The following is a 12,298-nucleotide window of genomic DNA, read 5'->3' on the forward strand; positions in this document are numbered from 1 at the left end:
CCATTTCTATACTTACTATAAGTATAGACCCATGATTTCACTAGTGTAATGAACTCTAGATAAAAAATTACCTGCATTCATGCAGATTAGCACCTATTCTTTTCCTTAGAGTCTTAAAGAATTGGAAGGGTGGTAGAGGAAAGATGGTGGTGAAAAACTTTTTATCTTATCCCCCACACTTCCTCAATTAGGATCTAAAGAATGCAGGACATGCAATTCTGATAAGAAAAAAAACAAAAAGAAGTCCCAGTGAATCATTTTTCCAGTGTAGTGTGACTTAAAGAGGCACAGAGGTTGGCAAACATTAGGAAAAGAACCTGATCAGGAAAATACCATGGCAGCAGAAGTGGGGAGCAGTGCATTGCCCAGGGATAAAAAGAGCGTCAAGCCTCGTTTCTAAAATATATAGAGAACTGACTCAAATTAAGAATTCAACCAATTTTCTAATTGATAAATGGTCAAAGAATATGAACAATTTACGGATGAAGAAACTATTTCTAGCCATATGAAAAGGTGTTCTAAATCATGATTGATCAGAGAAATGCAAATTAAGGCAACTCTGAGATACCACTACACACCTTCCAGATTGGCTAAGATGACAGGAAAAGATTATGACGGATGTTGGAGAGGATGTGGGAAAACTGGGACACTAATACATTCATTGTTGGTGGAATTGGGAACAGATCCAACCATTCTGGAGAGCAACTTGGAACTATGCCCAAAGGGTTATCAAATTCTACATACCCTTTGATCCAGCAGTGTTTCTACTGGGCTTATATTCCCAAAGAAATCAGAGGAGGGAAAAGGACCCACATGTGCAAAAATGTTTGTGGGAGCCCTTTTTGTAGTGGCAAGAAACTATAAACTAAGTAGATGCCCATCAGTTGGAGAATGGCCAAATAAGTTATGGTTATATGAATGTTATGGAATATTATTGTATGTAAGAAACAAGCAACAGGATGATTTCAGAGAGGCCTGGAGAGACTTACATGAACTAATGCTAAATGAAATGAGCAGAACTAGGAGATCATTGTACACGGCAACAAGAAGATTATACAACGATCAGTTCTGATGGATGTGGCTCTCTTCAACAATAAAATGATTCAGGGCCAGTTCCAATGATCTTGTGATGAAGAGAGCCATCTGCACCCAAAGAGAGGACTGTGGGAACTGAGTATGGTTAACAACATAGCAATTTCACTCTTTTTGTTGTTGTTTGCTTGCATTTTATTTTCTTCCTCTTTTTTTTTCCTTTTTGATTTGATTTTTCTTGTGCAGCAAGATAGTTGTATAAATATGTATGCATATAATGAATCACTTGCCATCTAGGGGAGGGAGTGGGAGAAAAAGGGAAATTGGAGTACTTGGTTTTTCAAGGGTTAAAGTTGAAAAATTATCCATGCATATGTTTTGAAAATAAAAAGCTTTAATAAAAAAAACAAAGAAAGAAAGAAGGTCAAGGCAGAGCCAACAGGACAAGAAGCACTAGGGCATGAAGAGATTCCAGGGGATGCACAAACAAGTTGCTGGGTACAGAAATGAGTGTCAGTTGGCAACTGTGTATTCTATATCACTTCACGTCACAGATCCATAGTAGAGAAGAGTGGTTGTGAGTGTGAACCCTAATTGTTTGTTGATCATGGAAGAAATTCCAGGAAGCAAACTGTAATGCCTAATCCTAGTAACAGAATATAGTGCCCTAGAGCAAAGGATACTCAGCAGTTCAGTGAAAAGATTCTCAGTGAATTTGTCAAGAAGTCTATTAAAAATTCCAACCAGAAAGAAGCCAAAAGGCAAAAATGTGGGAATGTGGACCAAGAACTTTGCAGTAGGACAGTGAACAGATCTACCTCCAAATAACATCATTTTGGCTGAACTGAAACCTTGAAAGCTCCAAGGTAGAGCTGTGAAAATGGCAAAAAAGATGTAAGAAGACAGAAGTTCAGACTAGGTATTTCCTTAGAAATATTTAGAACTCAGGATTAACATAAAGTCCAAAATCACGAAGTAGGTTGGGAAAGTGAGCAAACAAAAGAAGAAGCTGACCATAAAGGGCTGTTATGGAAACAGGGAAGTTCAAAATAAAAACTGCGGAGAAAAGAATAACATTGGGCAGGGGAAGTTTACAAACAAAGCCTCAAAGAAAAATTTAAGTTGCATACATGCACAGTAAGACTTCCAAGAAGAGTTGGAACAAAAGGCTTTTTTTCTTTTTTCTTTTCAAAGAAACCAGTATTTACTATTTACCAGCATTTTTAAAACACTACTAGATCAGGTGGGGTAAAAATTAAGACCATTCTGTGGTAGTTCCTATGCACTCTAGTCTAAGCAATAAGAGCTGTTGAACAGTCCTCAGTAACTGACTGAGCACTTCAATCTTCACAAGGACACTAATGAATGAACACAGGTGGCACCCATACTCCTTCAGACCAATCAGCCACCTCCAACTGAGTAGAAGTGATTTATTAGCTGGGTGGAAGAAAAAATTTGCACAAACTTCTCCTTTGTCATTGTCTCTTCAACTGCAGCCTGCTCTTCCTTTCTAATCTCCTTTGGATCCCTGTAAAAGTAGATATCCGGCAGTCTCAACAGTCTATATATCTATATAGTCTATATCAACAGTCTCTGTTGCAGAATACAATGTTTTGGAAGTTAATACATAACACTTCAGTCAGGCGCTGTTGATATTTCCAAATATCAGTAAATAGCAAGAGGTGAGGGTTCCTGAAAGATGCCTGGATCTGGTTAGTGAATGTGAACAATGCAAAAAGTCCAGCCTAAGTATGGTGTTGGTGGCAGCAGCAAATTTCAAAACAGCTCACTGGCCAATGTTTCTGGATAAGATGACAGTAACATCAGCTATATTTACAATGGCACAAGCTTCCAGTAGATGCTTTCACCAAATTCTCTTCAAGTAAATGATGCAGATGCCACCATTCTTTCTTTAATAAATATAATGTTCCATTTGGAAATCCAAATCGATGACACCCAATTTGATTTCTGTAGCAAGGAATTTGAGGACATTCTCCTCCTTCACCTGCAAGAAATCTAGGGCTCCATACATTGTGAAAGTTTCCATTTAAAGCTATCATGGAAACCAAGGACAATACTGTATGGCACCTTCTTCTGGGAAACAGAGGAAAAAAAAGAGCAAGAGTTTTAAAATGAGCTAAGAAGAATATTTTTTTAAAAAATTAAATGATAGCCATAAAGAAAAGGATAGGAAAAGAGGCAAGTGCTCAGAAAGATATGAAAGGAAAATTAAAATCTTGAAGGGAGTATAAAGTACTATATACGAAAATAACTTTCGGGGTGGCGCCAAGATGGCAGAGAGCACACACGCTTCATTCTGAGCTCCTTTTACCCTCATTTACTAATTATCTAATTCAGCCTCCGAAATAGTGCTCGACTGTGAATAATCCATGAATATTGGCAGTACAACAAATTACCAGCTGAAGGTAATCTGGAAGATCGCCAAAAAAGGGTCGTCCTGATGGGTGAGAGGAGGCCAGTACAAGCAGGGAGGCAGAATACAGAGGCTAGCACACTGAGCGGACTGGAGGCAGAGGCAGTCTCTGCGAGTGGAGAATTTGTAGGGAGGACTCTAACACAGGTTGGGCTGCTCTGCTTTAGTTGCAAAGCAGTAGATCAGCAGAGAAGACACAAAAACACCAAAGGTAGAGTGTACCCCAAAACCCCAGAGTTAAACAGGACCTGGCCACACCCACCCAGCAACAGAAGTAACTCGGCACAATTGCAGTCCACAGGCGGGCCTCTGCTCAGGACAGAGACACTTCTGCCTTGCCCCAGGGCAGCTGCTGATCCACACAACGGGGCTCTTTCCAGTGCAGTGGTACTTCTGGCACAACTGGGACACTTTTGAGGGCAGCAACATTTCCATTAAGATGACCATACTCCCTAAACTAATCTATTTATTTAGTGCTATACCAATCAGACTCCCAAAAAACTATTTTAATGACCTAGAAAAAATAATAAAATTCATATGGAAGAACAAAAGTTCGAGAATATCAAGGGAATTAATGAAAAAAAAAATGAAATGAAGGTGGCCTAGCTGTACCAGATCTAAAACTATATGATAAAGCAGCAGTCACCAAAACCATTTGGTATTGGCTAAGAAATAGACCAGTTGATCAGTAGAATAGGTTAGGTTCATAGGAAAAAATAGTCAATAACTATAATAATCTCGTATTTGACAAACCCAGAGACCCCAGCTTTTGGGATATTCATTATTTGACAAAAACTGCTGGGAAAATTGGAAATTAGTATGGCAGAAAGTAGGCATGGATCCACACTTAACACCATATATCAAGATAAGGTCAAAATGGGTTCATGATCTAGGCATAAAGAACGAGATCATAAATAAATTAGAAGAACATAGGATAGTTTACCTCTCAGACCTGTGGAGGAGGGAGGAATTTGTGACCAAAGAAGAACTAGAGATCATTATTGATCATAAAACAGAAAATTTTGATTATATCAAACTAAAAAGTTTTCATACAAACAAAACTAATGGAGACAAGATTAGAAGGGAAGCAATAAATAGGGAAAACATTTTTACATTCAAAAATTCTGATAAAGGCCTCATTTCCAAAACATATAGAGAACTGACACTAATTTATAAAAAAATCAAGCCATTCTCCAACTGATAAATGGTCAAAGGGTATGAACAGACAATTTTCAGATGATGAAACTGAAACTACTTCCACTCATATGAAAGAGTGTTCCAAATCACTATTGATCAGAGAAATGCAAATTAAGACAACTCTGAAATATGACATACCTGTCAGATTGACTAGGATGACAAGAAAAGATAACTGAATGTTGGAGAGGATATGGAAAAACTGGGACACTGATGCATTTTGGGTAGAATTGTGGATGAATCCAACTATTCTAGAGAGCAATTTGGAACTATCCCAGCCATTTATGGGCCTCAGAAGAGCACTAGCACAGTAATAGGCAAAGATCGAGGGCTTGCAACCACCAGTACAAGAAGCTTCAGACAGTGCCTCTTCTACCTCAGGAGCAGATCTTAACTTAAAAAGTAATAAAATAGGCTGAAAAAACATGAGGGAAAAAACAAAAACAAAGAAAAAAGAACCTGATCATAAAAAGTTATTAGGGTAATAGGGAAGATCAAGACACAAATTTAGAAAAGGACCAAATGTCCTTTTATCAAAAGGCAAAACCTCAAAAGAAAAAAAAAGCCCCCAAAAAGAGCTCCTAAAAGAGCTTTAAAAAGAGCTTAAAATCAGACAGGAAGACGAAAAAGTATGGGGAAAACATGACAGAGATGCAAGAGAATAATGAAAAATGTCTTGATAAAAGAAGTACAAAAAATGGAAAAATATGTACAAAAATTTACAGAAAAAACAACTCCAAAAAAAAAAAAAAAATAGAATTGGCCAAATGGAAAAGATTTTAAAAGCTATCTAAAGAAAATAATTCCTTAAAAATCAGAATTGTATAAGCAAAAATTAATGACTCCATGAAATATCAAAAATCAATCAAATAAAATCAAAGTAATTAAAGAAAAGAAGAAAATGTAAAATATTTCATGCGGAAAAAATGATTTGGACAACAGAACCAGGAGAGATAATTTAAATATTATTGAACTACTTGAAAGCCATGATCCAAAAAAAAAAAAAAAAAAAAAAAAAAGTCTACCCAGCATTTTTGAAGGAACTATCAAGTAAAATGACTTGATATTTATTCTAGAACCAGAGGGCAAAATAGAAACTGAAAGAATCTATCAGTCACCTACTAAAAAAGATTCTAAAAGGAAAACTCACAGGAACATGATAGCCAAATTCCACAACTCCCAAGTAAAGGAAAAAATACTTCAAGCAGCCAGAAGGGAACAATTCAAATATTGGGTAGTAATAGTCTGCACAATTTAGCATCTTCAACATTAAAGGACCAGAAGACAGAGAATATGAAATTCCAGAAGGTAAGGACTACAATTGAGAATCACTAACCCAGTGAAACCAAGTTTAAATCCCTTCAGAGGGGAAAATGGTCATTCAATGAAATATAAGGTTTTCAAGTTTTCCTGATGAAAAGTCCAGAACTAAACAAAAAATCTCATTTCCATCTTCAAGTCTCAAGAGAAGCATTAAAAGGTAAAAAGGAAAAAGAAAACATTAAGGGATTTATTACAGCTAAATTGTTTGCATCTCTCCTTAAAGGGAAGACAATATTTATAACTCTTATAATCTGTATCGCTAATATTGCAGTTAGATGGAGGGTATAAGGTGATTTTGAAGGGATGTTATGTGCAAGATAAACTAGACGCCTTTCCAATAAAATCGAGGTTGAAACATAGATATTAATTATCACAATTACCATTCAATATTGTTCCCAAAAGAAGCAATAAACTGGGAAATTTTTTCCCCATTTTGTTCAATGAGATCCAGACAAGAGTATTGTGGTACCTAAATATCATTCTGGCTCAGAACCTTGGATATACTTCACACAATGCTTATGGAAGAAAGGAAACAAGCATTTACTAATATCTACTATATACTGACATTATGCAAAGCGTTTAGCCAATATTTATCTCATAATAATCATGGAATATTACTATTGGTTTTTTTATTTTACAGTTGAGGAAACTGAGGTAAATAGAAATTATGACTTGTCCAGGGTCACACAACTAACATGTGATTGAGGCTGGATTTGAACTCAGCTCTTCCTCATTTTGGGTCTAGCATTTTATCCACTGGACCATGTAGCTTCCTAATCTGGTTTAGATTTTGATGTTAAGGTTTTAAGCACATCTTTAAATACAGTGTAAAATTGACACAATTTGTATTTAAAATGATCCTGAAAATTAGCCTATAGGGTTATGCGAGAAAGGCCAATATAACACAAAATCTTGGATATAACTGTCATTCAAAGGGCTATCTTTCTGGAAATAAAAATTATGGATGTTATGGAAGACAGGGTATAAGAAAAAGGAAAGCAATAATTACCTAGGCATATACAGAATTCTTTCTGCCACCACAAAACCCACACTGAAGAAGAGGTTGCTGGCTGGGAGGAATGGGAAAATCAGGAAAAGCAAACCAACTAAAACTTCATTCTGCTCCAGATTCTGCAACACATAAGAACAAAAAATCATTTTATTAGAAATCCAATTTCACTCAGCACTAAGCCATCATCTCATTTTAAAATTCTTGCTAACAGAATGAACAAATTTGATTAACAGAAATTTTTTTTATCTATGTGAGAAAAATGAAAGAAAAGGCACGTTAGCAGAAAATCCTACTGAACATTATAACATTCAAAAATTATTTCTGAATTTTATTTATCAAATAAAATTGTATAATATTTATATTGTATAAACATAATTTAAACTACTTCCTTGAAGGCTTCCCTAGGTAAAATTAAGAAGGCAAAGCATGAGTTTGGTTCTTCTTGATTCTACTTTCCAGCCTTCATTTATAGTTAGTGTTGCCCATTTCAGTACTTCTTATGAAGCATTTAATGATATTATACTTAAAAATATTATTATAAACACATGCAAGATAAGACAATAGCAGGAAAAAGAACAGTTTTATTCTTTCTTACATTTTCTCCCAGAGATCTAGAGAATATACTAGACTGAGTCCTGGTCAGGGAAATTCAAGAAAAAAAATCATATGGAGGATCAAAACTGAAGGTATAACTCTTATGTAATTCTCAGGGACATCTGAAGCTCAAACCTTACAAGTTTTCAGTAGTCCCAAAAGACACATGTTATAGGACAAAGTGTAATCACCATTCCCCTAGTATAAATTCTACCAATTCCTGATCTGGGTCAGGGTTTATATAACATTTTTTTTTTCTTGATTTAGATGGAAGCTCACAAAATTATTGTATGCTTTTAAATTTTTTTCTCACTCAATTCAGGATACGTCCACACAGTAGCTCTTCTTTTCACTAGGGTTCCATACACATATTAAGGAACGTTGACCTTGTACAGCTTCAGGAATAAGTGTCAAATAGCAACTCTATTGATCACTAACTCTTTTGGGGTCACAGATCCAAATGATCTGAGGAAAGGATTCAGGTCTGACCTAAGAGGAACAATTCCAAAAGTGAACACTAATTGTGTGATCTGACACTAGGAGAAGAAAGGTGGTGTAGAAGAATCACAGTTTCAACTTATAACCCTATTTGAAGCCTGCAGAGCAATAAGCAGGGCAGAAATCCCAGATCATAGGTGAGCCTACAGTTCTCTTACTCTGGATTATCAGATCTCTTCAAACAATTATTAGTTGCTGAATCTAACCAAAAGACAGGGACAGATACAAAGATTGAGAGAGATAAAAAGAGACAGAGAAAACCTAAGTTCCATATTTAAAGAAATGATCTAAAAGATTGACCCAGGGAAATGAGAGGCAGGGCCAAGCTCCAAGATATGATATAAAAAACAGGTGAGACATGATGGCAGCTGAGTTTACACCCAAAGATTCTTTAGAAAGTCAGGACTCTGATGTGATCCATCAGTCAAAAAGCAATCACACAATAGAAAGGGATTACATGATCAACCAACAGAAAAGCAATCAAATAGCAGAAAGAGATTACAATTGGGGGGAATACAGGCCTTTTAAACCAACAGGGCAGTGTCCAGTGCAAACAGCTTCAATATAATAGCCAGGTAATGAGGAGAAATCCCCAAAGTGGTAAATGGAAAGGAATTAGATAGGTTAACTGCTTGGGAGAAAGAGTTTGCTTGTATTGTAACAGACAGAGAGGGAAACAGATAGAGAAGGAATCAGATGAGTGCCAACGAGCTGTATTTGCTTTGTCCATCAGAGAGAGACAGAAAAAGAGAAAAATCTGGAAACAAAGGAGAAGACTTAAGAACAAAATCTACAGGAATTACTGGATTCCCTAACACAAGATAAGACTGTTGCAGAACTTTAAACCCAGCAGGAATCACTGGATTCCCTGAGATAAAAAATTGTTAATAAAGACTGCAGCAGGACTTGAAAACCAGCAGGAATTATTGGATTCCTTGAGATGAAAATTTGTTGATGAAACTATTGCAAGACTTCAAAACTTTCAGGAATTATTGGATTCCTGGCACATGAACTAATGGGCAATGGATTCCTTTTGGACTATTTCTAGGACTTATGGACATGTATAATTCCTCATGTTGATTCATGTTATTTGTTACATTACTAATAGCCTCTGTTATGTTACTGTGTGCATATGTAATTTATGTAATTTTGTGTAATACCTCCCATAATGATGGATTTATGTATACCTGTTTCAAATGAGCCCCTTCAGAAACCTGCTAATCTGAATTGACTTCGCATTTCCTTTGGTGTTTTCATCTCCCTTCCTGAGATGTCAAGGAGGGCGTGATCACCCTCTTTTTATGTTTTCACTCCTTTTTTTGAGCAGTCAGGGAAGGCATGATCACCTTCTTTTGGGGGGTTTTCACCTCCTTGAGAAGTCAGGGAGGTCATGACCACCTTATGTTCTAAATCAAAAGAAAGCAGATGTTATAGGCCAGAAACAAGATTGATAGAGATAATGCTTATGTACTTAGTTCACACATTAGAGTTCACACCTTTAAGAGTTCACACCTCTAAAAGAGCATATAAAAGGACAAACCCACTAGGCACTCTGGGAGATTCACAAGTCAGGATTCAGTTGGGAGATTCACAAATTCAGGAGATTCACAAGTCAGAAGGACAAGTCCACTAGAGGAGGAAAGACAAATTCATTCCAACTTCTACCTTTGTGCTGGCTGGAGGCTTTGGATTCAGAGGGAGCTAGAGGCTGAAGCTGGAAGAGACTAGTGGCAAGAGCTCTTGGAACCAAGGAGAGAGGCCTCAAAGAAAGCTAACTGAACTATTTTGGAAGAGACAATAAAGAATTTGGACTTTAACAGGTGGCTGCATTCAAGGTGATTTGATTATTGCACTGAACAGAAACAAAGACTGCTCCCAGAAGCTCCCCAAGAAACCTATTCCAAGAGAACATTGTATTTTAGAGAAGAGAACATTACATATGGGGATCACTGAAGTAATATAATTAGGATCTGGGGAGGGTAGTTTTGTGATGTTTTTCTCATTTTAAAAGAGTCACTCAGTCAAAAAGTATTTATTAAATATGTACAGGGCAAAGGCAGTCCCTGCCATCAAGGACCTCATAATCTAAGTGGAAAAACAAATAAATGTCTAAGCAAACTATATACCAGATTTAAAAAAAAAAAAACTTATTTACAGAAATGGCACTAGAATTAAAGAGGAATTAGGAAAGGTTTCCTGTAGAAAATAAGATTTCAGCTAGAAACTGAAGGAAACCAGAAAGTAGAGATGAAGAAGGAAAGCAATCTGGGTATGGGAAAAAGTCAGAGAAAATGCTTGCATGCTGAATGACAGACAGTCTTTGGATCACTTTGGAGTGTGTAGCATGGAATAAAGAAACTGGAAAAGTTGGAGGAGGGATTTGTTTTTAAAAAGACGTTGAATGTCAAAGAGATGGGTTTATCTTTAATCCTGGAGGTTATAAAGAGTCATTGAAGTTCATTAAGTAGGGATGACAAAGTCTGACCAGTGCTTTAGGAAAATCATTTTGGTAGCTGAATGGAGGAGCACTGAAATGGGGAGAGGCTTGAGGCAAGTTGACCCATGAGTAGGCTATTACAATATTCCATGCATGAGGTGATGAGGGCCTGTACCTGGATAGTGATCCTATCAGAGGAGAGAAGGGGAAATATTCAAGAGATACTGCAAAAAAAAATGATAATCTTTGGCAAAATATTGGATAAAGAAAATCAGAGATAGTAGAGAATCAAAGGTAAAATTAGATTGATAGCCTGGAGAACTAGTAAGATGGTGGTGTCTTCAACAGTAATAGAAGAATTTGGAAGCAAAAGGGATTGGCAGAGATGTGGGGAAAATTAGTTCAGTTTTGGACATGTTAAATTTAAGATGACTACTGGACAGCCTTAGAAAAGTCTAGAAGGCAGATGGATATGCAAGAGCATATCATGCCTTAAACACTTAATACTTCCTAGATGTGTGACCCTGGGCAAGTCATTTAACCCCAATTGCCTCAGCAAAACAAAAACAAAAATAAACAAACAGAAAAAACCATACCACAGAACCTCCTAAGACTTATCAAAACAAAAGTTGTAGTGGTGGTCATATTGATTATCACTGTCTGACTCTTTGTGATTTTATTTCCCTTTTTCTTGGCAAAGATACTGTAATGGTTTATCATTTCCTAATCCAGCTCATTTTACAGATAAAGAAATAAAAAGGATAAGTGATTTACCCAGGGTCACACAGTTATTAAGTATCTGAGGCCTAATTTGAACTAAGGTAATTCTGACCCGAGGGCCAACCCTCTATTCACTGTACCATCTTTGCCATCAGAAGGCAACTGCCCAGTTCTAGTAATACAAATAGCCACAAACCATACTACCAAAACAAAAACTAAAAAATATTCCATCAATAATGATGTCTTGGGCAAGAAAATAAAAATTATATATTGTACAGGTTGTGCTTTCCTCATTGGTGTCCATGGAAGGTAAGAAATATAGAAAAGGAAAAAATTAATTTGGAAAATGAACAGCTAGCTAAGAAGGTGGTATGTGAAAATGGATTTTCTATATCAGGGTTTAAGATGTAGGTATGACAAAATTTTGGCAGGAAATGGAGTAAGCATAACAAAAGTTAGTGGAAATATATTTTCTGAATGTGTTGTGATATAGGAGCCACCTGCCAGTGGCTGATGGAGGTCCAACTCAGACCTGTAGAATGGATCTCTGCATGTGAGAGAATGATGACGATGATACAAGGAGACTGAGAGGCAGTTGAATTCTCTGACCTCTCCACTGAGAGGCCCTCAACCGAGGTGTTGTCTAATCTCTCTCTTCTTCCCTCTGCTTCTAATTTATTTCATTCCCAAGCCACAAGCAATACCTGTGTCAGTAAAGGCTGTTTTGCAACTCCTTTAGATGTTATGATTCACAGCTATGGAGGCTTTTGGAGAATTGACCTGCCCCTTCACCTAGGCATGGTCCTTAACATGGATATTTCTCAAATCTAATCAAAAGTGCTTTTGAATGAGGAAAGGAAAACGTTGTGCGTGTGTGTGTGTGTGTGTGTGTGCATATGGTTATATGTATATTCTCCAAGTTATAAACCATAGCTCTCTATGGTTACTATTATTAGCTACTAAGAAGGAAGAATGGTATTTTATTCATGAAAGAATTTGGCGAGAAATCCAAAAAGAGAAGCCAGAAATAAAACTCATAGCTTCAAATTCCTAT

At 36.6% G+C, this 12,298-nt stretch overlaps 1 protein-coding gene across 2 annotated transcripts in view; it reads right to left on the reverse strand.

Annotated features, from left to right (window-relative positions):
• TMTC1 (transmembrane O-mannosyltransferase targeting cadherins 1) overlaps positions 1-12,298 on the reverse strand; it is a 228,488-nt gene that overhangs the window by 93,381 nt on the left and 122,809 nt on the right. For both annotated transcript variants that reach the window (XM_031938103.1, XM_031938102.1), the window contains exon 9: positions 6,993-7,114. In XM_031938103.1, the coding sequence (XP_031793963.1) occupies positions 6,993-7,114 (122 nt within the window). The remainder of the gene's footprint in view (positions 1-6,992; positions 7,115-12,298) is intronic.

The sequence above is a fragment of the Sarcophilus harrisii genome, chromosome 5, assembly GCF_902635505.1.
Source record: "Sarcophilus harrisii chromosome 5, mSarHar1.11, whole genome shotgun sequence".
NCBI classification, from domain to species: domain Eukaryota; kingdom Metazoa; phylum Chordata; class Mammalia; order Dasyuromorphia; family Dasyuridae; genus Sarcophilus; species Sarcophilus harrisii.